Here is a 26,857-nt window from a genome sequence, read left to right as displayed (position 1 = left end):
AGGCATATAAAAAGTTAAACATTTTGAATTGTTTAATGTGGTTTTCAAGTAAAATTAAAAGTGGACTCATTATTAATCTGTCCAACAAAACAGTAGTTTTGAAGCAAAATACTTTGTTCATAAATAATAAAGAGTTCATAATAAAAAATCATTTTCTTAAACCTTTACGTTAAAATCCAATGCTTCGTTCCACAACCATACCGTTTTAACAGGAAAGGCCTAATCTGAAATTTTTTGGATTTGAAAACAACCTTAATAATTTCTCTGCCTCTGTGCAGTAGCATGCATGCTCCTTCGCGTTATTTGTTTAACAGTTCTACAGTGCAGGAGGAGGGGCTTGCAAGTCCCCTGTCACAGTGCAGTCTTACCGCTTCCCACAGCAGTCCCTTCTCCAACTCCATCAGGTATGCTTGGGAACACTGAAGCTACACTGGGCTATTTCTATTTTAAGCAAATGCATAATTTAGCACACAGTATCATCGATAAATACTACACATTTGAAACATTTGGGCATCATAAGAAAAACACTTGTAAATAAAGTGTTTCTCTTAGGGCCTAATATTGCCAAAGTTTTGGATTGACTGAACTCTTCTGAGAGTATCTATTTAAGCAACATGCTGAATCATTGATGGAGCAGGTGGAATGGGTTGTGTGTTCAGGAGAAGATTCAGAGATTGAGTTCTTCCCTTTTAATTTCCATGCAGAATGTTCTAGAATCTGAGAACATTATGTAGAATATTCAACTTTAAAAATGAAGCATGTTGATGTAAAAATCACAGTCTCGTAACTTCAGTCCTTAGTTTATTTATTTTTTATAAGTAATAATAAAATATTTTAATTTTTTTTTGTATTATAAAAAATCATCTTCACAAAAGAAAGCCCTAGTGGGCTTGGATCTACATTTGGATTGGAAAGAAAATGTGCCCTGAGTGACAACACTTAGCACAGAAGCCTCAGTGGAAACAACGTTCAGGAACGTCACGCTACCTGGTGATAACCACGAGCTTCCTGCAATAAGTCAGGCCTTGCCCGCTAGTGTGCTGTGGCCTGCCTGGTGCACGTATCATTTCTGCTTTATGTAGTGTACTATGTGATTGCTAAATTAGCACACAATGCATTCATAACATTTATAGGACCAACATTTAGTTAAATAACCTTTATGTAAGATTTATGTTGATTTTTTATTTCTCATTTAATGGCAAATTATGAAGAGCATGTTTCATAAAGATAATTCTCCATTTAAATTCATCAGTCCATTAAATATTAAAATTATGTTTCTGATGCAATCGAGAACAAATTTGTCCAGCTTCAGTGATTATTTGCACTCATAAAAATTAGGCTTGATTAATAAAATTTAAATGCTTGATTAAGTTGACATTTTCATGTTCCATTCTGATTTATTAAGACTGTCCCTGTCTCCAGGCCTGGTGCGCTACCTTTCTCATTCTCCTACCCCACACATCTTGTGTGAGACTGTGAAGAATGCGGACTTTGGTGGACCTAATGGTGGTTTCAGTTAGCTTGTGGCGCTTCCTGCCGTGGTCTGTGCATCATGCATATAGACAGTACAATAATCAGGAAAAAGTTCTTTCGGATATAACCTGAAAAGTGGCATCCATTTACAGTACTCTGTGAAAATCCATTTTGAAGAAGTTTTAATCTGCTGAACATTTTTCTTCGCTCAAATTTCATCACATACTCTGATTTCTACGACTTGGTGCCTTTCATTGATATGGATATCTACCTTTTCTCTGAAGGACCCCCACCTCCATATGGCACAGCCTGATTGGGCACACGGGAAGTCTTACATTGTCTGCATATTTGAAACTAAAATTGTAAAATGGCTGTGGGAGGAAAACCCACATTTTTTAGAAAGTCTTTTATGCATTCCTGTCTGGCCTGGAATTTACTAAGTACCCCAAGATAGCCTTAAACTCAGGAAAGTTCTGGGATTGCAGGGATGTGCTTCTGAGCCTAGTGAAAACCATCCTGTTCAATAGAACTTAGAAGGCAACATTTCAAGAGGGCTGCTGACTCATGTGCCATCTAAGCCACCCTTGATTCTCCCAACGGCCTACTCCGTTATACACAGGTCAGGTGACGCTTCATCATTTTCTGAGCATTACTCCGTGCTTGGCACACGGTGGTGGTTCATAAATCCCTGGAGACTCCAAGAATGTAGCTATTATCCTCATGCCCTGGAGAGAAAATTAAGGTGTAGAGCAACGAATGAATAATTTGTGTGGCTAATAAGTAGAAAGTCTGGAATTTAATCCCTGAATTTGTTGTATATAAACAACAAATTATTCAGGAATGCTGTGTGATAGTCTGTCTTCTCAAGAAAGCAACAGCAGCAGAAGACTCGGCTGTTTTTGAAGTGATGATGTGCAATTGTTATGTTTCTTTTCTTACATGAGTAAGAATATTCAATAACAACTGACAATTAACATTACATACACCACACCCACCATTACATTACATACAGCCCCCCAACCACATACCACCACAAGGCGCCCACCAGATACATAAAACCTTCCACCTAGACCACGCTCTTACAGACTATTAATTACTGATTGCTAATGCCCTCAAAAGTGTAATTTCAGTTTGGGCATTAACATACTATTCCAGTTCCATATATGGGAGGGTAGAAAAGCTTAAAAGTTGTATGTCACTGGCAAATGTACCTCACACAATAACTTAACAAATACATGATTCAGGGCAATTAGCTTCCTAGTAATATAGCTGATCCATAAGCACCTTCTACAAACTGATAGGCATATCATTTGTTCACTTTTACTGTTTTAATGGAGGTATTCTCGTTCTTGGAGCCTTCGTGAATCAGAGGGAATAAGCATCTACAGGGCCATGGCTCAGTTTTAATGCAGCCACTGTATAAGCGTCAGGGCCTGCATTTAGACCCCTTAGTATGTAAAGGCTGAGTTTGGTGGTATCTCCAGGGCTTAGCGAGGACGGGGAGAGGGTGCGGAGAACAGAGGCTGCTTATTCAATGAGCTTCAGGTTCTATGAGAGAGCATGTCTCAAAAAAAAAAAAAGATGGAGAGCAACCCATGTCAGCTTGTGCCCCCCCCCATGTACATAACCACCACCACACGCATGTGCACATCCTCATTAACATTACATACACCACACCCACCATTACATTACATACAGCCCCCCAACCACATACCACCACAAGGCGCCCACCAGATACATAAAACCTTCCACCTAGACCACGCTCTTACAGACTATGCAGACTGTAGTGGGAACCAGCTCCACGCCATGCGTGAGCAGGTGGCCTCCATCTCATCTCCTTTACCACAATATTTCTAATAGTTTGGGGTCTAGGAAAAGGACAAGGCAAACTCATTCAGAAAGAATGAGAAAGGTGAGTAAGAAGTAGGCAATCTGTCCTGAGACCTGAGGAACTAGTCGGTATCCGTTTGTTTTTTTCTCCGGCATCTAATTCCTCAGTTCAAGAAGACAGAAGCAGGGAAACAGGCCTTTTGAAGTTCAGTGTTTTTAAAAATTGGCTTACAGGAGAAAACCCTCCAAGTGAGACAATCTGAGGAAGCCTTGAAGTGGTGCATTCTTTGGACCTGTGAGAGGTTTTGAGGTGGATTAGAGTCCTAGTACTCCAGTTATTGTCTAGGGCTCTAGCCCTTGCGGGAGCAATACTTTCAGGCTCCCTTTAGCGGCTAAGACACTGTATTTGGTGGAACTGGCGCTAGGTTTCAGGGAAGAATTTGTTGTTTGTGAGAATCAAGCACATCTCATAAGCTTCATTACATTCCCAGAACCAGAGCAAGCAGGATGAGCTCAGGCACATGGGAGGGACTAAAATATGAGACTAACTGTATCTTTTCAGACAACTGCCACTAACTTTAAACCCTTAAATCTTTTCCTGGCCTGATAGATTTAACACAAGAATTGCACTTCCCAAAAGGAGATCTTTAGGAAATTGTCTTTTAAAAACAGAAGCATTTTCTTAACATCTTTTTCTGCATGAACATACATCTCACATACAGATAACACCCATCTCCCACCACTCTGAAGTTTTATCTTTCCAATTTGAAGTTAGGCTGCAGTTAGAGAATAGAGGAAAGGGGCAGGCTATAAGCAGAAGTATTAAAGGTAAGCACGGAGTCAGGAAGTGACGAGAACAGGCCCGGCAGCGGGGAGGAAGTGCGGAGACACAGGCACGCAGCCCCACTTCTTCACATGCACAGTGCACAGGTAGTCATCTGCTCATCTTCAACATTCTACTTTCCACACACAGACGCACCTAACACATTCACTGTACGACTTAGTTGGCTGCTCACCCAGTATGTCACAGACTGTCCCCGGAAAGGGGCAAAACTCAGTCACCTCTGATTGCTTTATGTTATTGTTGTTTTTAGAGACAGGGTTTCTCTGTGTAGCCTTGGCTGTCCTGGACTTAGTTTGTATATCAGGCTGGCCTTGAACTCACAGTGCTCTGCCTGCCTCTGCCTCCCCAAGTGCTAGGATTACAAGGCGTGCCTCTGGCTATCTTTGGTTATTAGTGCCTGCAAATTTTCACAAAAACTTTTGTGTAAAATTATACAGTTTTTGACTGGAAAGAAAGATGAAGTATTTGTTTATTCATCAAACATTTTTATTTTGAGATAAGGTTTTGCTACATGTCTTGGCCTGTCTTAAAACTCACAGCAATCTGCTTCAGCCTCCTGAGTGCTTGAATTACAGTTTTGTGCCACAATGCCTGGAATCATCAACTGTGGTTTTTTTGTTTGTTTGTTTTTTGTTTTTTTTTTTGAGCAACTATCATGCTGCAGTGTCTGAGAGATCTTCCCCATGAGAGAGAACGGGTGGTAAGAGAGACTCATTGTGAACCACTTAGTACAAACTATGAGGTGTTAATTTTTCTCATCACATTGTTTTCTAATTTGGTCTTGGAGTCTCGGAGAGTAGCCACGAGCTGCGGTAGGTGCTTATAGAAGACTCTAGTAAGCTCTCCTGGGAAAGGACATGTAGACACATGCATGGCTAGGGTATAAGGCTCAGATGTGTCAGCAGGTGGACACACTGGTAGGTGAAACAAAATTCATAAAACAGAAATTAAAATTTCAAGAACATTAGCAGCACCAAGAGGAGATCGAGGCACACCAGGAGCCAGCAGAGCAAGAGGTCAGAACGTGGGGCAGCAGCACGTTTGTTAGGGAGCTGGTTCTGGGTCAACTGAAGGAAGCCACCCGCAAAGGTTGAACTTGTTGATTTGACTCTGGTGTTGACTATATGTTTTATTATGGTCAGCAGCTGTGGGGAGTGTGGGGTTCAGGGTGAGCCAGATGAGGAACACGTGAGCTACAATGAAAGCCAATATGGGGAGGTATCTTTTAACTAACCAAAGATAACCTGGATCCACTGAATCTTAAATAACTTGGTTTAGGTCTAAAAGGAGATGGTTTGGCAGCAAATATATCAGATGAAGTTATGACAGGAAAAAGAGAACTCAGAGGAGCTGTCTCATCCACACTCTTAGTAGCAGTGGACAGGACTGCTAGTAAGGGCAGCACTAGGAAGTCAGCAATGGCTCTCCTGGAGAAAATTCAGATATACACATACTTCTACAGAGGTTAGTCTTTTAGCAGTTGACAAATTATAATGCAAAAAATCTTCAAAATAAATGCATTTTGATGCACAGATTCTTTGAAGACTTTGCCAGAAGGTATTGACCAAATATCCACACTTAGAGGTTTTCTTACAGCACAGATATGTAAAAATTGTTTTTGAAGCAAATACATTTTTTAAAAAAGTGTTTAATAAGAAAAAACATTAGGGGCAGGGAGGAGATGAGGGAGGGAAGGTGGGATTGGGAGGGAATGAGGGAGGGGCTACAGCTGGGATACAAAGTGAATAAGCTGTAATTAATATAAAAATGAAAATTTAGAAAAAACATTATAGTATTTTCATAATGAAAATTCTGCAGACATTAAAAATCATGTTTGTTATGAGGTTTTCTAGCAATCTAAAGGATGATTTGGCTACGGTGTGGAACGCAAATGTGGGGGAACTGGCAGTGGATTCGGTGTATTTTAAAATATGCAGAATCAACACTATTTTAGTAAAGAGGAGGAAGTATAGAGAGTACATGGAAACTTGGGAAAATGAAGGCATGTTGTACTCCCCTTGCTCTTCAGAGGCAATTGGCCCATCACCTCTCCACGTTCTTTAACTCCTTGAACCCCCCTTGTTGTCAGGGGCCCCAGCCTTATGGCTGGGCTGCTACAGACACAGCTGAAGGGGAGCCTCAGAGCAAAGCACGTGGCTTGCGGCAAGATGTCAGAGCCACAGTGTATTCTGTTGGACTTCTGTATTCTGGCAATGAGTCAGTGTTCCAACCAGGCTACGCATTTGTGCGCGGGGCCATACAGCTCCCAGGACTCCCAGGACTCCACACTCCTGTGTGGCCTGCATTGCACATCTGTTCCACACAGAGCACCCGACTCACGTGCATCAGCTCTGCTAGCCACCATATTATTTTTGACTGTTTCTTCAACTCTACAAAGGAGGGAGCATCATTCTCATCTTCCTGCCTTTCTTTGCTTTTTAAAAAGAGAGAGTGTGTGTGTGTGGGGGGGGTGCTGCACATTGCAGGGCACATGTGTAAAGGTCAAGAGATAACCTCTGTTGTTGGACCTTGCTGTCCATTTTGTTTGAGGTAGGGTTTCTTTTCTTTGGGGGGGGTATTTTTATTTTTTATGGTAATAAATTTTTATCATTATCATTTATTACAATTTATTCACTTTGTATCCTGGCTGTGTCCCTCTCCCTCGTCTACTCCCAATGCCACTGTCCCTCCCTTTTCTCCCTCTATGCCCCTCCTCTAGTCCCCTGATAGGGGAGATCTTCTTCCCCTTCTATTTGACCCTTGCTTATAAGGTCTCAGATGTAGCCCATAGACTCAGTATCCAAGTGGGTTTCCTTGTAAAAGCAGCAGGGGCTTTCTCTGGTATGAACTCAGTGACAGGCTCTCTGATCACCTCCCCAGAGGGGGTAGCAGCCTTGCTAGGCCTCAGAGGAGGACACTGCAGCCAGTCCTGATGAGGCAGGGTTTCTTGACTGCTCATTGTGTACAACAGGCTTGCTGACCTGGCACCTTTTGGGGATTGCCTAGCCCCACAGCCCATCTCACCACAAGAGCAATCATAGATGGTCACACTGGATTTTACATAGATTCTGAAGCCTCAAAGCCTGAGACTTATGGCTTCACAGTAAGTACTTTACTCTCCAAGCTGTCTCCCAGCCCTTCTTGCCTTCCTAGCTCTGTCATAAAGACCTAGGGGTTGCACAAGCAACAACAATGACAAATCCCCAAAAAGCAACCCTGTAAGAACAAAGGGAAGAAGAGCCTTAATTGATGGTTTACAGTGGTCCTTCTCATGAGGAGACTCCAAGCCGTCCTTGATGACATTGGGGAACCACCGGTATAGCACAATTTCACAATTAGGCTTTTATTTTAGGTGATATCCTTCCTGCTGGTCTACACATAAAAATACGTGATGTAATCTGAATATAGTTGCCAGATAATTGTAGGGCATTCTGACAAATTAGAATTTTATTAGGAGCTTTATTGACATTGATCAGTTCTCTGTGGCTTTTAAGGCCTTGTTTATATGTCTCTGCGTGTGCCTATGTGAGTATATGTGTACCATGTGCACACAGGAGCCCAAGGAGGCCAGAAAAGGTGTCAGTTCCCATGGACTTGAAGTTAGCAGTAGCACTGACTAACCTCTGGTCCCCTAAACAAAGAGGAAGTGCTTTGATCCACTGAGCCATCTCTCCAGGCCAGGTCATTGACCTTTTGATTTTGTAAAAGTGTTATTTATGACTCTGGGAAGAATCCGTTGGGCTTCACAGTTGAAATGTGAAGGAAATCTGCCCAAGAGAAGGTCTAGTCATTTTCTGAGCAAGGGGAATGATCCTACGGTGATGATGGTAGAGGCAGGGTCTAAGATGAAAGGCAAACACGAGACCATGTTGACATCCTGATGGAGGGATAGGCAGCATCCATGTGTTTCAGGGTCCCTGTGCACAGGTAGTGAACACCTCTGAAGGTTGTGGGGTGTGCTTTTCCATGGCGTCTACTTAGCTATTGTTGTTAACCTCCTTATGCTTGGGACTTTTCTGGGAACTAAAGGTCTGATGTTTTCATGGGCCTCCTTGGATTTTTGCAAGCTGGTAACCTTCTGAAAAAGTTGAGAAAATTGTGGTTGAAACAAGCACAAAAGAAGAGTGATCTTCTGTTTTTAGATGTGTTTGGAGGCTTTATGAGTCAGAGCTGCTTCTGTTAAGAGCACTGACTATGTGGTCTTTTTTGGTACTGAGAGGCAAACACAGAGACTCGTGGTCTATGCTACTTTCAGCGATTGGTAAAGCCTATTGAAATAGAATATGACAGTAGATACAGAGTGCTTCTGCCAGCGGTCCTCTCCTCTGTCAGCTTGGCTTTGGACAGGCCCCGCAGATCCTCTTAGACTCATTTTTCCACTATTTCCCATATTCAAGTATTCCACAAAGGGCTGCTTTTCTAGACAAGAGCTGGCAGAAAGCATAATAAACGTGTTTGGTGACAGGATTCAGGACAGACACCAAATGTTTCTGTGGTGACCGTTCCAAATTTTCCAATGTATTTATGACAGCATTTCTCTCCTTACAGGCTTTGTTTCTGGAGGTAAGTATTCTGAGCTTAAAAGATCAGCCTCAACAAGAAAAGAAATTCAGGACTATTCTAGAAGGGAGAAGAAGAATCTAATGCTTTGTCATTGGAAGGAACTAACTGAACGTCCCAGCATTTCCGAGTGTTTTAGCAAGGCAGACTTTGTCTCAGCGTATGTCATAGTCATGCCATGAGTCAGAGCGATTTCATTGATCTGCTCGGCTCCTTGGTCTCCTTCATGTCACCACTGATTAGCACCGAGACTGCTGGGTAGGAGGCATAGCATGACAGTGGAGATGAATGTTCTTTTAAAGTGTAATTAAAAAAATCCTACTCGAAGGATGCTTCTATGTCAAAAATTTCCAAGACTTTATACACAACTGTGCAGGGTGCTCAGCTTTGCCTTAGTCCTACCATGCTCACCTGGGTGAGGAGAAAGTCACTTCCCAGGCCACACATGCTTTCAGACTTTATGGTAGCACCTAGACTGGCAAAGGTCTCTGGTGTCATTTCTTGAGAAGTCACTGAGAGGCTTGTGAGAAGGAATCTGGGCCATTTGGGGTTCTGTGGAATGTCCTGGCTACCTAAAAAAGTCCCCTGGGGGAAGAAATACCCAAGCACACCCTACAGAAACAGCCCAGTGCTTCAGAAAATGGCAGACTTGGTTTCACAACACACCGACACTGTGGAGTTCACTACTTATCTTGCAGTTCAATTTCCTCATTTATGAATTTAGAAGCATTTAGAATAATTAATTTAGTATAAGTATCGTAAGGAATGAAAAGAAGCAGTGTCTCCAGGATACAATGCAAAAAAAAAAAAAAGCTTAATAAAATATCCGCTCCACTTCTCTGAGTTAACAGTAAGATGGAGGGAGGGAGTCAATGAATGGTCTCTATCAATGTGTGTGTTTGAAGGTAGAGTTAAGGCTACTGTCTTTGCTGGAACTCATGGGAGAAACTTGCCCAGGGAAAAATGGCATGTACCAAAATAGAGCCCCAAAAGGAAGCACGATTGTAGTTAAGAACACAAATGGTGTGTGCATTTCGGGTAAGTTCTTTAATGGTTTCCCTGTGGGTAAAGTAGAAATAATGATACCCTTGGAGTCTGCTAACCGTCTGATTCCATGATCTCCTCATTTCCTTTATTCTCTGTGGCCTGGTCCCTGTTTTTTTACAGAGGGCTCATGCAGCTCTGCTTATTCTACAGGAGCATTTTCCCCTCAATTGCTACAAATAAAGAATGGGGATGGGAGACTTAGGAGGATCCAACCCAATCAGCTCATCCTCCAGAGAGATGACTCAGTAAGGCAGTGCCTACAGAGGTCCTCACGTGGCAGGTGGAGTGCAAGGAGAGCTCGGTAATTTTAAAAGTCCAAATGAAGAGTATTGTCTGGTGTCAGCTCTTCAGCGGATGACATTTTTGTCTGCAGTGTCTGTAATTTGGATAGGTGGTACCAAGCCAATAGGCAGTGCAGGAGAAATTTTATCAGCTTTTGGAGTGACAGCTCAAACCAAGAAAAGGATGGCAGTTCTATCTTTATATCCTTTTCATGCCAGAGACATTTCTGAATGAAGCATGTATTAAACAGGCTTCTCTGGAAAGGCTGAACAATTCTTGTACTGGAAATTTTCATGTCATGGTCACAGACTAGGTGGACTGAGACCTAGGGTTGCTTATTTTAACAACCCTGACTGGGAAATAGGACAGGCAAAATGGCATTTTAACACACTTCTCCTCATGGGCTCCCTCTGAGCCTGCAGATCCCCCCTCACAAATGGCTATCTGCTCAACCAGTCCTTAACAGGTTCTGCTTATTAAATATAGCTAAGTGTTCTGGGCAAGGATCAGACCTCCTTTCTCTGTTGAAAGCTGAAGCACTGGTTGGGAGACAGCGTTCTAGTGATCAGCAGGCTGAGGCTTAATAAACAAGCACACGAGGAGGACCTTTCCTACTGGGTATTAATCTCAACTATCGGTCAATATGTTGAAGACAGAATTTTTACCCATCTATGTTCTTCATATGTTATGAAATTATTATTTACCTTTTTCTCTTTTCTATGTAGATCTATAAGTCATTTTGATTTGTTCTGTCTTCAACCTAATTAAATTTTCTAAGATTTCCCCTTCATGGCAGAATCAATCTCCCTCTCCAGGAAGTTTCCTGGTTTGAGGTCAGCCAACAGTATAATTAATTCACCCCAGAGGTCCTGTGTACTTTCCACACATGCTGAAAGCTTCAGCAAGGTTTTTTTAAAATAGCAGTAAGGACACATGGTGGAACACCATTCTTCCCAAGCTATACGCCACATGGAAGAGTTGGTCACAGCATGGCCAGGCCTATAAGCCCTTGTCTTACACACACACACACACACACACACACACACACACACACACACACACACAGCTTGCAACCAGCAAAGTATAATCCAGGTCTTCTTTCAAGAGGAGAAAGCAGTTAAAATGCACAGCTGGGTATGACAGAAAACACATAATTAGACAAATTGGATTTAAGAGTTACGTAAGGTCTCAGTGAGCCAGTGAATGAAAAGCTGAAAGAAACGTTGTGATTGCTGCTCCAGTCCCTGGGAAGAACAGATTATGTGGATATGTGTGTTTTGGGCAAATAAAAGGCAATTACTGGGCGTTATGGAGTGTGGTTGACATTTCAAGCGGGTTAAGCTGCAGAATGTCTGACAGGGCTGTGCTGGGGAATAAAATGTTGTCCAGTTCTAAAAGAAGGAGACGGTAAGAACAGCTGTGCTTCAAAGGAAGATCTTGAAAGTTCATTTTCAGAGTTGCATTTTGTAAAAAATAAAGGGCAGTTTAGAAGTATATTATGCAATTTAAATTATCTATTACATAATTGTTCTATAGGCTTATAAGAGTTTTAGAGAATTTTAAGTACCAAAGATAAATTATATATTACAATTTTCCCTCCAACAGCAGACTTTTCCAATCAAGGCAGGTAGTTCTAGAAAAAATAAGGGAGTCTACAATTTGAGAACTTTTTTTACTAAGAATTCTCAAACTAGCAACTAACTCTTTAGGATAACTCCTCCCATGGGATTTAGAAACTAAAACAAATTTAATACTTCTCTTATTTTCAAATAATGTTATTTGCAAAGGCAGCTGAATAAAAAGTAGATATCCTTCTCTTTCAACAATCTCTCTTGAGATAAACAGGACAAAAAAGTAATTGAGATAATGCTGTTTTCTTAAAGAAAAAAAAAGAAACTTGGATTAAATGACAAAAATATCTACTAGTCCCCAAGACATCAATGCTTATAGCATTTGAGGCCTGTTTCTCGATGTGCAATTTAAATATATAGTCTTAGCATAAAAATAACTTCTTGTCTATCAATACTGCTTACCCATTAAGACTTCTATCTACAGTCTTGTATCTTGGTTTGATGGTTTACAATCGCTCAGGCAATCACTCAGGGGTTAAGAACATTTGCTCTGTAAGCGTGGGGATCTGATTCTGAATTTCTAGCACCTATTCTAAGTCAGGGCATGACTCTATGTGTGTGGAAGCTCTATGTGTGTGGAGATGGGTGGATGCTAAGAGCTCTCTTTCTTCCAAACAATCTAGCTGAAATGGTGAGCTTCAGGTTTAGTGATAGACCATGTCTCAAAGCAGTAAATCTAGAGCAATAGAGCAAGACACCTGGCACCCTCCTTCAGCCTCCAGGTCGCAGGCACAGGATCCATTCTATCTGCACACTCAACAAGTGTACAACATGCAAAGATGTGGACCATCTCTAATCTGTTCAGCATTCTAAAACGTCACAAATACAAAGGTCAGCAGGGAATTTGTTTCTTCAAACTTATTCTGATCTAGTAAGAGAGACAGCAGTGTATTAGAAAGTAAACAACTCTATCATGTACTTGGTGGTTGTATATTAATATTTATCATTTATTCTGATGATAAAGAAAATCAGTTTGAAGAATTTTTTTTTTTACCACAGATAAGTCAATGAGTTCATTTGATATCTATTATTGCCAGGAAGTCTTATATGATACTTTAGTATTTTGAAATGATGATCAAATAACTCTGTTATTTGTTTTGAACATAGTCATTAGAAAAATATTCCTGCTTGTGAGAACCTGTCTTGGAATAACTTAAAAAGATTCCTGAGAATAAGTCAAATGAAGTCAAAACTTTTCTAAGTACAGAATAGATTGTCATCTACTTTTAAATTCTTTCAAGAGCTGCTTATCAGGTTACACAATTACAAATGTCGAGCTTGGACAGTGTCATGTGAAATACATTCTGGTGTGTTTGCTAGGACATCAGTGACTGCAGCAATACAAGAGGAGCGAACCTGGCCAACAGGCAAAGCCCAATGCTCTCATCAAGTGAGCTCCTGCTCCTTGCCTCACACACTCTAAGAACCTTCAAAAAGTCAAAGGGGAATGCATATTTAGCTTAACGTTCTTGGAATTAAATGAGAGGCCTTCATCCTTAAGTCAGAGTCATAAGAAACCTGGCTCACAAACACATACGTTGTTGTCAGTGAAGATTCACTGAATTAAGGTGCTTTATTATACTTTTCAGAGCAGTGGCTATCAACTCTCCCTGCCAGTGACAGTTCACACAGAGAATTGTCTTAAGTAGAGTACATGAACTTGGTCTGATTCCTAAGTTTGTGTTATTATCTCTTAATTTGGGATTCATTAAGACATAAAATGAACAGGAGAATGAAAGAAATAAAGGTTTGGAGCAACAGCCATTAAGGATGTTAATCACCAGCTCAGTTTACATACTCCCCACCTGAGTTTCTACCAAACTGAATCATTCCAGAAACTGGTGGATACTTTGTATTGTGTTAAGGGCAAAGAGGCCTTAGGTTTGAGCTTACAAACCTTCCTACAAGGTTCAGTTCCTGGTTTATAAGACTACATTCAGTGTTATCCCATCAGAAGGACTAGGAGGAAGAACGAAAGCACACGAAGAACACAGAGACTTACCGTGTCATGTTGCCTGTTATCTTTCCCTGATATTATGAGGAAGTAGTTCCACGTCAATAGTGACAACAACAACAGTGGCGTCATGTAGAGCTCAAAGTTCCACACGGCGAAGAGAAAGAGCTGGAAGGGAGAAACAGAGAGAAAAAGACATGGTCAACTCCGAGTTTCCTTGAGTGTACTCACAGCCACACTCCACCTCAAAACCCATGAAACCAAATGCTTTGGAGCAGGAAGGTTTGTCTTGGAAAACAAAGCCCGGGGGACTTAGTAAGCGGTTTGCTAAAACCACACCCCTAGAAAATTACCACTAAGACTGTTGCTTTGTTTAATTTCTGTGAAGGGAAATTTGATATCAGTACATTGTCAAATGCAATTTTAATTTTCCTCTTCCAGTGAAATTATTGTTAGATTAGACAAAAGAGTGTTGGCTTTTTTTTTTTTTTTTTTTTTTTTTTTTTTTTTAAGGCAGCTAAATGAGCTTCACTGTGTTGTCAGAATAGCCTGGTCTGTCTGTCTTAATCACAAAGAATGGATCACCATTTAACATTAGGGATATTCTTTTCACAAATCTCACTTGGATAATACAATAGAACAAGTAAAATAGGCAGATGAAAATACCATGTCTGTACCACGGAGCCCCAAGCACTCATATTGTAAAAAAAAAGTGCTGCTTCCAGTAAGCGTTAAAAGAAGTTGGCCTACCATTCCATATTACACAGAAAGTCAAACACTTGCAAATGAATGTGAAGAGCGAGTTTGTCAAAGGAAATTTTAACACGCCTGCTCGTATTAGTTTTTAACACCACCTATTTGAATAAACTATCTTTAGTTGTAAGACAAACGTCAGAGTAAGAACTTGGGGTGACAGATGGAGCCATTCACATTGTAAAACTGCAGGAGCTGAGACAAAAGCTGTGACTCACCCACATCCTCACCAGACTCATGCTCCTGGACAGAGCATCTAAATTCTGAGTCGATGACTCCTGCTGTCAGACTACGCTCCCCTTGAATCATTCGGGATGAAGAGTAGGATTCCTCTCTGACCACGATGCTAAGGAGCAGTGTAACCTTTCCATATTGTGCTTTCAATTTTTTCCTCCATAAGATGGGGACAATGGAAGTATCACTTTAGAGTTATGAGAACTCTAAAGTTCTCACACTGAGAAATTAACACAGTGTTTGGAATGTGGGCAAATACACGTGCTCACCATTACTGACTACATGCAATCGGTCCTCAGAAAATTATCTAATTATTGACTGGAAATTAGAACATCATTTCTTACTAAGATTTAGTTGAGCAGTAGCATAAGTGGGGATTTCAGTCAACTGTTGAGGTTAACATGCATAGCTTGCATTTCATAGACCACAAATTAGGGGAAGGATCATGTGACACTAATGTCAGCAGCAGGGCTACCTCAGACCTTCCTAGTAGATATCAGTCAAGGGCCTGGGCCTCTCTAGTGGCAGAGAGAACTCCCACCTGTGAGCCACAGAACTCAGGCTCTAGGCATTAAGAGGTGACTTTGCGTCTGTTCTCCTATCTACAAAAAGATACACAAATACTATCACCTCTAACATCCCTGGTCTAAAGTACTGCTGCACCCGTTCTGTGGATGACCACAGGGATACAGAAGGTCCACTGCACACATGGACTTACAGTGGTTGAACAATGTGCCCCAAACCTGTGTCAGTACAGGGTGGACCAGATGCCAGCAAGGACTGGGGGACGGGCATGGATCCCCACCCCTAGCTTTGGAGCAATGGCGCTTGTCAGCTGCTGGGAGAGGGAGGGATATTTTCCTCTGAGAGTTTAGCCCCTGGTGAGGCAGCCACAGTCCATCGGAAGACCACACACAGGGAAGCAGACATTAGTCGTGGGGGTTTTTGGCTTTTTTAGGGCACAAATTTGGATGAGTCAGCAGATGGATCTGGGAAGATTGGGGGGACAGAAGGTACATATAATCAAAACGCTGCATGACACTCCCAGAAAACTATCAAATTTTTAAAAATATTTTGATAATTGTGTATTTTACTAGATTTCTGATATTCATAGCTCAAATGGACACCAATATGCATACATAATCATTTATTAACCCAAGAAATCCATTTTGATGATTATTACAAGGCAACAATAGATTCAACTTCCAGAATAAGAACCGTTCCAAATACTTCAATGCATGAAACTGAAGATGGCTTTTATTTCCCACAGAAATGTAGGAAGATTTCTAGAAAAAAGTCTTACCATTTATTTTTTGAAATTTATATAATGTGTGCAAAGGTCAAATGACATATAATTGGTGTTTAGGATTATTAAATGTGCTTTTGCAAAGATAATTCTTCTTTCAAGAAATAAACAGATAAATTTGATAGGCAACAACTACATGTAAAGGGAAAATTAGTTTTGATTAGAGCCCATATAAATTCTTGATACATTACTGTATCAAAGAATTACTGTAACGTTCAGGCAGTTTCTAGAATGCAAGGTCCTTAAGAATGAACATTTTCTTTTATTTGCTCTTTTACATCTGGAACTTAGAACATGATGAGTATAGTACTTGCTCAGTGACTAAATTTTTACTCCCAATTAAAGTAAGTGGCTCCAAGACCACTCCCAAATTATTAAGCAGTTTAATTATTTGTATTAATTACTGTAGAACAGCTGCCAGAAACTAGCTGACTTGAGGAAAATACGCCCACAATTATAACTCGGGAGCTTCTAGAATTTTCTGTCTCTGGCAAATATTTGCTTTAGCACTTCTTGCAGAGAGTGCTCTCCCTCTGTCTGGACCTTTAAAAAGTTTCCTGTGTGCTGTGTGTTTATTTTATTAATTTTAATCCTCACTCCCAACTCAAGAACCGTTCGACTCTGCCCGGCTGGCACCGGCAGAATGCATGCTTCCATTTAACATGAGACACCTAACCCTACATTACCTATTCATGCACATTAGAAACTGAAAGTGTTTTAAGTATTTGATTTTCTTGTTTTAAACTATAGGGTGGCTGTTGTGGGTTATAATTAAAATTCCATAGGAGAAAGTCTTAATGAGATATTAGTCAAAATGGTAACAGCACTTACAGCCTCCATTGGCAGAAAAGGATAGTAAATTCAGGCATTCTGGGTCACGCCTATCATTATAGCATTTGGAAGGTGGAGGCAGGAGGATCAGTTCTTGAAGTTCATCCTCAAGCTGCATATCAAGTTTGAAGCTAGCCTGAACTACATGAGAACCTGTCACAAAAAAATTGACAAACTGAGAAGTCTGCGCACTACCCTGCACGTTAGAAGTGTGTTAGAAGCTCTCTTCCAACTGGCCTTGTATTGTCAGCTATCCTTGCCATATGTCTTGAGGAGCTGTTGTAGTGAGATGAGATGGAAAGAGAAAAGATGTTCACATTAGACTTGGAGGCATCCAAGATTCCTTGCCACTAGCTCTATGGCCTTGGACAGCTATTGGATTTATTTCAGTTTTCTCCTTTGAAAAATAGAAATTCTACTATTTATTTTGCAGATTTGGAATGGAATTAGTCTAAGGTCTGGCATCTAAAGGTGCTTAGTAGGCAGAAGGTATTGGCTCTTATTAAATATCAATTTTTGGTCCTTCTTGCAGCTTATCATCTCTCCTATGCCATCCTTAGTTTGTTACGGCTTCAAGAGTAAGAGCTGTGACGAAGCCACGAAGTGGTGACATTATGGATACCATTTTTAGTGATTTTACATTTAATTTGTGATGATGTGTGCTGTATTATCTGTAATCTGTTCATATGTCATGGAATTTCTATGGTTCAGAACAGTAGCAAAACAGAAGCCTAAAAATGACATGACATCGTCACCTTGATTGACTCAACTGAAAGTCAGACCCATGGAGAAGCAAAACTCCTCAGTGAACAGAAGCCAACCGAAGATGCCTCAGTGAGGACAGCTGAGTACCAAAAAATGCCCAACTGAATCTGATCCGACCTAAAGACTCATGCCTTGATAAGCTCTAGTTGCTTTGACTTTGGAATTCCGAAGGCACGTATGAACAGCAAAAGCTAACTGATATGTAAGTCATGTCTCTCCAAGCAGACAATGTATTATGGTAAAATATTACCTCCACCAGAAGCCCGGAGAAGGGGCTTTAGCTCTGTTTCTCACATGTTGGCATCAAAATGAATGTTGAGAAAGACCTGTTAGTTTATATTAGCCTGTTTCATAAGATAGCTGTTGGGAGCAAATGCGGCAATGTATGTGCAGTGATTAAGATTGATTGCCAACTTCATATGATTCAGAATCCCCCAGGAGACAAGCCTCTGGGTGTGTCTATGGGTGTCTCAGAGACAAGTGAGGTAAGGAGGCCCACTTTTCATGGGGCAACATTCTCTCGTAGGCTGGGACCCTGTGCTGAGTCAAAAGGAGAAAGTTCACGGAGCACTAGCATTCATTTCTCTCTGCATCTTCCTGCAGACAGTGTGGCCGCTGCTGCCTGGTGCAAATAAAAGCTGTCCCTCTACACTGTGGGCTAAAACTAATGCTCACAGGGTTGCTATTGTCTGGTAGTTTGTCACAACAACAAGAAAACCAGTTAGTGCAGCATATAAATACGCCTCGTCGCTAAGCACTGTATAAATGCAAGCAGCGTCAGCCTAATCCGCTCAGTGTTTTTATATTTAAATTATTCCTGACAATGAGACTAAATAAAAAAAAGATTACCCTCACCAGTGTGGATAGATATCAGTCCCTGCATTAAGAACATATATTTTTAAAGATGAAACTGATTTCTGTTCTCTGTATGTATGTGTGTGTATTATGTGCATCCATAGAAAAAGCATTCCTGAAAAAAAATTGCATGGACTGTATAAGCAAATCCTGTGACTGGACATCAGAACAGCTGATTGAGTGATGGATGGTCGAAGATGGGTAGAATTTCTTGGAGAGTATTCGTGTTGTGTGAGAAGGTGTTTCTTGAGATAATCTGTATGAAATAGAGATATTATAGTTAAAATGTTTACTAGTAATTACAAGAAAAATCTAGAGCTCTATATCCTCTTTTTAATAGTAAATCACATATTGCCATTTGTGTGAAATACAGAGTAAAAATTGATAGACTTTAAATTGTGTGTGTGTTTGCATATGTGTATGTGTGTGTGCTGTGCACGTATGTGAACATGAATGTGTAGAGTATAGAAGACATTTAGGAGAGCTGGTTCTCTTCTACCCTGGAGATGGACCTTGGGACATCCGGCTTGGCAGCAAGCTCCTTTAGCTGAGGAGCGATCATGGTAGCGCAGAAGTTTTAGCATCTTAATGCCTCTCTTATAAAAGAGAACTTGGTTTGAACTAACAGTTTTATGATTACTGACTTAGGCCTAGAATGCATTTTCATTTGTAACTTCAAGTCTCTTACTTCTAAGTCATGGCTTTCAGCCTGCGATAGTGGCATCACTACCACCAAGGACAGCTCCCCAGCATCCACAGAGTCGGATTTCAGCAGCACTCGCAATCTTAATCATAGGTATTCAGAATGGCCTTCTTATTTTTAAGTTACTGAAAGCAAAACAACATAATTCGTCCTAACAAGTACTTTGTATGATGTTTTGTGAATGAACCTTAGAAGAGCTGCCATGAGGTCGCAAAGACTGTTTTATACAAGAGGAAGCCAAAGTTCTGTGTGGCAGGACCAGCACCCTGACTCCCAATGCAGCACTTTTTCCACAAAACCCCACAGACTGACGGGACAAGTTCTTTGGCAAGGCTGGCGCTTTGAAGACGCTAAACATCCAGTGTGGAGACTCTCCATATACTTTCCCTTCTCCCTCCTTTGTTCTGGGTAACTACATTTTGCATCAGCATGAAGAAAGAGAATGGTAATTTTTAGGTATTGTGGCAAAGGTTTGGAAAGGCAAACAGGTCAAAAACTGATGGTGGGATTGAGGTTTGCAGGGTGTGTTTCTGAATAATCAAAAGCTGGCTATTCACAATGTCTCTATTAAGAGGATTTTTGTCTGTCCAAAATGCTTAGAGTTGGTTAGCAAGGTGGCTGCAATGGCAAAGGCTGGAAACTGAATGAGCCAATTACATTTTTACAGACAAAAAAAAAAAAAAAAAAGATCGACTTTTCCACATGAAGATTAAGCAAACAAGAACTGTTTTACTGAAAGCTCAGCTGAAGGCAGGGTGAAGCGTCTCCCTCACATTAAACAAGGCAAATTACATCAAGTCAAGTGAATGATTCAGAACATTAAGGTTTTATAGCAACACCATTTCTACAGAGGGCCTAATGTGCTGGATTTTCATTTCTTTGAGCTTGGGAGTTTGAGAGTCCCAGACAGGACCACGCCATTCACACCATGCTATCAATTGATGCCTGCATTGAAGTGCAGTGAAGATGTGTGCCTTCAGACATCATTCAGTGCCACGCATGACAGTACCCCTGGGGAGCCCACTTCAAAAAATCATTTAAGTTGGAATATTGAATATCCTATTCTTTTGCAAACTACAGTATATTTTAAAAAGAAATCTCATCCAAAATGATTAACACTTCCTACTGTTCGGGAAGAAAGCTTGCCCTTTCAGACTAACAGCTGTGGATCATTAGCTCTTCAGTGATGAGATGGCTTTGATGAGTATTTTTCTTTCTAATTAAGAGATGAGATTCTCTATTTGACTATCTCTTCAGAAAGAAGCGAGGAAAATAATTCAGCCTCTATGGAAAGGCCATCTCCTACAAAACAATTAATTATTTCAGGTTCCTTCTAGAAAATCCTTTCCTTTGCTAATTTAAATTCCGTTTTCTCCCAAACTTAACACACATTTACACTTAAGTCTTTACAGTATTAACCCATTTTTACCCAATCTTCATCTTCTAATGTTTTACTGTTTTTTTTTTATGTTTTACTTCATCATTCAAAAATACAGTAAAACAGAGGGAAGAAATACGAAGCTTGAAAAATCCCTCTATGCTTATAAGAATTAACACAAAACAACTTTTTGTTTTAACAGAACTTTTTGCGTGAGAATATTCCCTAATATGAGAAGGGCCTCAAAAAAGATAAATATTGGAATGGGGTTTTTGAGGGAATGATTAAATAAAAAGAACTACAATGTTCTTAGACATGTACTTAAATATATTTTTTAAAATGATGATAACAAACTATTAAAAGGAAACTATTTCATGTCTACCAGTAAAACTGGACTTGAAAATGAAAGCTACAGTATGGATGTTAAACGGGTCCTATAATACTTGGCTTTTTGAAATAACTTTCATCAGATTTGCTAAGGGAAAGATTCCTGGTCTAAAAGCTTGATGGAAGGGTGTAGCAGGAGCCGGAAAGCAGTTGTTTGTGTGTTGGCCTCCTTCAGCTCTTGCACCTGGACAAGAAAAGAGGAGGAAGGAAGGAGTTTCAAAACTGTAGGTTTCTAGATGGTACTTCCTTTGGTCAGGACATTTTAAGAAACATGAGGTGTAGCATCCAAGTGGGTACCCTAATAAGGGGAACAGGGACTGTTTGTGACATGAACTCAATGGTGGGCTCTTTGCCCCCCCCCAAATGAGGGAGGAGCAGCCCTGCTAGGCCACAGAGGAGCCAGCTTTGAAGCCACTCCTGAAGACACCTGATAAACCAGTATCAGATGAAAGGGGAGGAGGTCCTCCCTTATCAATGGACTTGGAAAGGGGCAGGGAGGAGATGAGGGTGGGAGGGTAGGATTGGGAAGGAAAGAGGGAGCGGGATACAGCAGGGATACAAAGTTAACAAACTGTAACTAATATGAAAAAATAAAAAATAAAAACAAAAAAAGAAACAGGTGATTTTAGTTGCCAACAAGTAGTATAGGAAGGGGGAATTGTACCCCAGTGTTTAATGGATTGGGCAGTCCTGTGGATCACTGGAAAAACGGTAGGAAGTTCTCATTCAATAAAAGAATTTCCTGCCCAGATCCCTGACAGCATTCACTGTAGAGAGACATTGTCAGTTATTGTGTGGGCAAAGTATGGTCTAGGACTCACTTAGAAAATATATACATTGTATATGTGTGCGTAGGTGTGTGACCATGGAACTCAGAGTTAATTGTTTCCAGAGAACAGGCCAGGAGCCACAGAGGGCCTCTGAAAAACTCTACCCAATAGGGTATCAAAGCAGATGCTGTGACTCATAGCCAAACTTTGGGCAGAGCACAGGGAATCTTATGAAAGAAGGGGGAGATAGAAAGACCTGGAGGGGACAGGAGCTCCGCAGGGAGAGCAACAGAACCAAGAAATCTGGGCACAGGGATCTTTTCTGAGACTGATACTCCAAACAAGGACCATGCATGGAGATAACTTAGACCCCCTGCACAGAGGTAGCCTGTGGCAGCTCAGTCTCCAAATGGGTTCTTTAGTAAGATAAGCAGGGGCTGTCTCTGACATGAACTCAGTGGTTGGCTCTTTGATCACTTCTCCCTTATTGGGGAGCAGCCTTGCCAGGCCACAAAGGAAGACAATGCAGCCAGTCCTAATCAGACCTGAAAAGCTAGGGTCAGATGGAAGGGGAGGAGGACCTCCCCTATCAGTGGACTTGGAGAGGGGCATGGAAGGAGATGAGGGTGGGATTAGGAGGAAATGAGGGAGGGGGCTATAGCTGGGATACAAAGTGAATAAACTGTAATTAATATAAAAAATAAAAATTAAAAAAGAGTAAGAGCTATGTGACAATACCATAGAGCAAGATGGCATAGTAAGCTTCCTGCAGTGTTTTTATTTTAACTTTGTGTTGTCCGTGTGTGGTACCCTCTTCATACTGGTTGGGTCCAAGATGATGGCATGGATTATGACTTCAGATTCAAGGACTGAGAACAGGTCAGCAGTAGAGAAAATTGGGCTTACTCATCAACAGTTGCACAAAATGTTCTTTTTATCTGTTAGTGCTTAGTTATTTATTTAAAATACTCAAGAGAAGAACCAGAGGGAGGGCCTCCTACTCTCGCTTACTCTTCTTAAGTCTGGCTCCACCACCTCCCCTGAGTCTACTAAACTCACTCTTCCGGGAAAGGGTAGTTCTGCCCTGACTGGGAAGACTGAGGCACTGCTTGCCTAGGTTCTTTACTTCCTGCCAGGTCCATCGGAACTTCTTAATCAAGGGACACAACAGTCAAAGGAAGTCTGACAACCCCTGCTATAACACAGCCCCTCTGTGCTGGCCTAGAGATATGGTGGGATGCTCTTTTGAAGAGAAGCTTTGCTTTGTTTGGGTAACTCTGTGACCTGAATAGTGCCTGGAAATGGATGGTTTCTGGAGACCTGCAGAATCCTCTCCACCGCGTTTTGCTGCTTCCTGTGAGCATAGGGGAGCATGGTTCTGAAAAGAGCGCCATATTGGACTTAGAATGGGAGCTGCTTTATTTTTTATCCTTATATTAAACTAATGATACTTTTGTTGTTTTGGATGGCATGGATGTTTTGTGTGCTTGGGGAAAAATTCTAAGTGCACTATCTACAAAATGATCCTTAACACTCACTAGGCAACTGTGTCAGGAGAGCCAACTAACCCACTTCTATTTATGGAGCTGAGTATATCATTAGGAATGGAAAACAAAGGGGGAACTAGTTGACTTGTTAGTAAGCTCAGATTAAAATGTATATGCTGTAATTTGGTTTGTTTTTAATGATAGTGGTAGAAAAATACTGTTTGTTTAGATTTACTTGGGTTATTTAGATACACATGTCAGAAAGCTCCGATTCCTGATTTTATGAAATTGAGCACTGAGCCTTTGACACTGCTATCTAAAACACAAGGCCCACAGTCTTAATATACCCCTGATTTTTCTGAAGTGTAGCCTGACTGCATCTATTGAAGAGGCAAGTGTGACAGCTGGACAGGACTCTCATCTACAGATGTGTCACAGACAAGCCATAGAGGCAGTCGGAGGAAACTCCGCAACAGAAAGCATCCGGACAACCCAGCAACGGCACCATCAGCTAACGGGCACAATCACACCGCGCTCTGCAAGGAGATATTATACCAGAGTGGCTGTCAGCCACAAGATTTGGGGTGGTTATTGCTTAGATATTTCTTCCTGCTTGATAGTCGTACCGATGTTTTGTGTCATTTCTATCAGTCTGAGTTAGAGCCCTGGGTTTGCCTTGAGAATGCTGACAACTACAGCAGGTAAGCCCAAAGCACAGCCAGTGTGAACATCCCATCAGCCACACATGCATAACTGAAGAGCTGTGACATCAATGTTGGTCAACGTTTTGGGTGGAGAATGAAAGTGACAAATGCTTATAGTCGCTGCCTGGAGAACGTTGACTCTTGGAGGCCCTTTCATGACAATCAGTCCTTCAGCTCCTGGTTTGTAGGGTCTGCTACAGCATCAAACACTGTTGCCTTCCTCTTTGCTAGTCACAAAAGTTTGGGGCTCAAAATCAGGCTGCAGGAAACTTATACTTTGGTACCCAGGTGTTATATCCATGAACATAACACGTTTAAAATGACCAAACATAGATAAGTAACAAGGCATGCGCTTATTTCACACCTGGGAGGTATGGTATTGAGTCCCAGTCACTCAAAACACTAAAACAAATTGAGAATCAATGTCAAAACACCTTTGGCTTTTCTTAAGAATAAATAGTTAAATCTGGAATATTCTGTATCTATGCTTTGCAGGCACTCATGGGTTCTTAGAGAAATAGTCGGATCCAGAAGACATGGCGTATCACAGGTAAATGAGCTTCAGGTAGGCTAGTCTATCTTAGCTCTTTCCATGTTTTCTAGCTGTTCCTTTGCACCTCCAGTACTAGGGAAACTGTCATTTTTATTTTCATGATAATCAAGTGATTAAATCACGTTCTGAGAGCACTTCTTATTTTGTAAGTTCTTAATCTTCTAGCAAACAAAGTGATTGTCTTAAATGTGAGCATGGATTTAAGGATAATCTCAAGATAATTTACCTGTTCTCCATGTTCCTAAGATTTTAGAAGTGCTGTAAGAGTCACAGAACTCAATTACACACAATGATCTTTTAATGTTTTAAAGAAACGAATCTGCCACCAGCACCATTTGTGAAGCAGGTTGTTGGTCAATTCCCCTTCTTGTGTATGTAAATGCTGCGTCTAGGTACGTACATTCTACACCAATGTTTGCTCATGTACAAAATGTTCAATCTATCCTAAGCTCAAAATTTGGCTCTAAAGCTATCTCCGTCATGAACAGGTACAATATTTAAGGCAACAGCTGGCAGTTCAGTTGCTCATGGGAGGAAACTCCCTCTGTTCTGTAGACGGTGCCAGGAAACAGGGTACTGTGCTAACGAGCCAGACACGTGTTTGTGAAGTCTGTGACACACGTTGCTTTAAAAATTAGACCTGTAGTCTTTCTCTTCTCATTTCTAACTCACTGAACAGGAATGCCTTTAAGATAGCGGATGATCTGTTGTGGTGGTTCCTTTCAGTGCTGACTGCAAAGGGGAGCACTCTGCCAAGTTTTGTGAAGCTCGGTACCATTCTGACTCATTTCTACTCAAATTATTTCACTCAGATTTATTCAACTTATCATGACTATCTTTCCTAGGCTACTGATTTCTGATCTCTCTTTTTAATCATTCATGGTGTAACTTGCAGTTATTGTTGATTATTCATTGTCCATGCTTAATGTCTTCATTTCACTCTAAAATCACACAGCCAAAATCAGAAAAAAAAGTGTTTTTAAATTCTCACCCTCTTAAATAGATTTAAGACCTAATAATATCATATATTTCAGCTATCTTACCAGCTTCTAAAGCTTCATCTCCCATTCTGTCTTATAATTTTCTAATTTTCTCCTTCACTGGTCTCATTCCCCCAATCCCTCTGTTCTGGAAAAGCTTCAAGAGTTATGTTTAGCAGCTCTAGCTATGTCTGAACATTTCTCTTTGCAATTCAAATAATCATCTTCGGCTGACTGTAACAGGCTTCTTTACTCCATTCCATCTTTTAGCCTTGCTGCGTAATGTTTACTGATGAATGTCTTTCTCCTATCACTTAACAGATCTTAGCGGTCTCATAACTGCACGGGAAAACTAAAGGTTTGAGCACTCTACACACATCTCTCTTGGCTGTTTTCCACACCTCTAAACATTTTCTTCAATGCAATGGTGCTTGTGTCTCAATGCTAACAGAAGTTATCAGAGAACACTAGTTTAGACAGCAAGCAAGCTGAACTCCAACTGTTCAAACAGCCTGACTTTTACAGTAAAGGAAAGGCCCACGGCCAAGACCACTGAGATGAGCAGGTATTTTTAGTGCACTTGTAGGCCAGCTCTAATGTAATTCTGAAATGTTTTCTTCAAACCCAACCCAACTTTTTCAGGGCTGTCCAAATCTGTTTTCTTTTATAGCAAGTACAAATTCTTGGAGAAGGGAAGCATGCGTATCATTTGCAGTGCCTCTGCATGGCTATGGTGTTGATGCCCGATGGCTCAAATTAGTTCGCCAAGCAGATGAGCACATTGTAATTAGATCTTGTCAAACTGTTAGAAATTAAAAAAAAAAATATTTCCCGTGTAATAAAACTCATAAAATAGGAAAATCTTTCCTATCATTTCCAGCCAAAATAGTCCCTGTAATGACTTGTGGCTTAGCATCCCATAGTTTGAAAAGAAGGCCACTGTGGAAGGACATCTCAGGAGAGATGTCCCATCACTGACATGAGGATGCTGACATGGATTGTCTTTCGGGCATCTTCATCGCTGCAGTTGATTGCCAGTCATGACTAGGCATGTTCTGAGGGGACACAGATGTATGATTCTTAACCAACATTCATGCTTGTCTATTTTTCAGTTAGTTTTTTTTTTTTTGGACTTTTACAATAAGCATATTACTATGATGAACTTACTGAATAATTAAAAATTGCAGACTATTTCCACAAGAGCATTATTCCTATGGGGCACCTTGGGTTCCAAGCTCTTGTATAATGGTCATCAGTGTCTTGCTGGTGATTTATTTTGAATACACATTGTCAGATAATTGACTCAAAGGACTATCCTGCTTATGCTTTACGCATAAGGAGGGTTTTCCAGCACACTGGAACTTAACATCCTCTCAAGGAAAAATAATAGGTAGGTGGCTATTTAAAAAAGTAAGTTTAAATCCTAATCAGGAGGTGATGCAGCACAAAACTATTAAGTTATAGCCCAAATGTTATCCCCTTCTTCATGACCCTTAGACTTACCCAAAGCTATGGTAAGGTTTACTTGTA

General features: G+C 40.8%; 1 protein-coding gene across 6 annotated transcripts in view; it reads right to left on the bottom strand.

Moving 5' to 3' along the window:
* Positions 1-26,857, bottom strand: part of Mctp1 (multiple C2 and transmembrane domain containing 1) — a 564,452-nt gene that overhangs the window by 83,097 nt on the left and 454,498 nt on the right. For all 6 annotated transcript variants that reach the window (XM_060383587.1, XM_060383590.1, XM_060383588.1 and 3 more), the window contains one exon: positions 13,670-13,789. In XM_060383587.1, the coding sequence (XP_060239570.1) occupies positions 13,670-13,789 (120 nt within the window). The remainder of the gene's footprint in view (positions 1-13,669; positions 13,790-26,857) is intronic.

Source organism: Meriones unguiculatus, chromosome 5 (genome assembly GCF_030254825.1).
Source record: "Meriones unguiculatus strain TT.TT164.6M chromosome 5, Bangor_MerUng_6.1, whole genome shotgun sequence".
Classification (NCBI taxonomy): domain Eukaryota; kingdom Metazoa; phylum Chordata; class Mammalia; order Rodentia; family Muridae; genus Meriones; species Meriones unguiculatus.
Note: the sequence above shows the minus strand (reverse complement) of the source record. Positions and strands in the feature narration are given on the sequence as shown.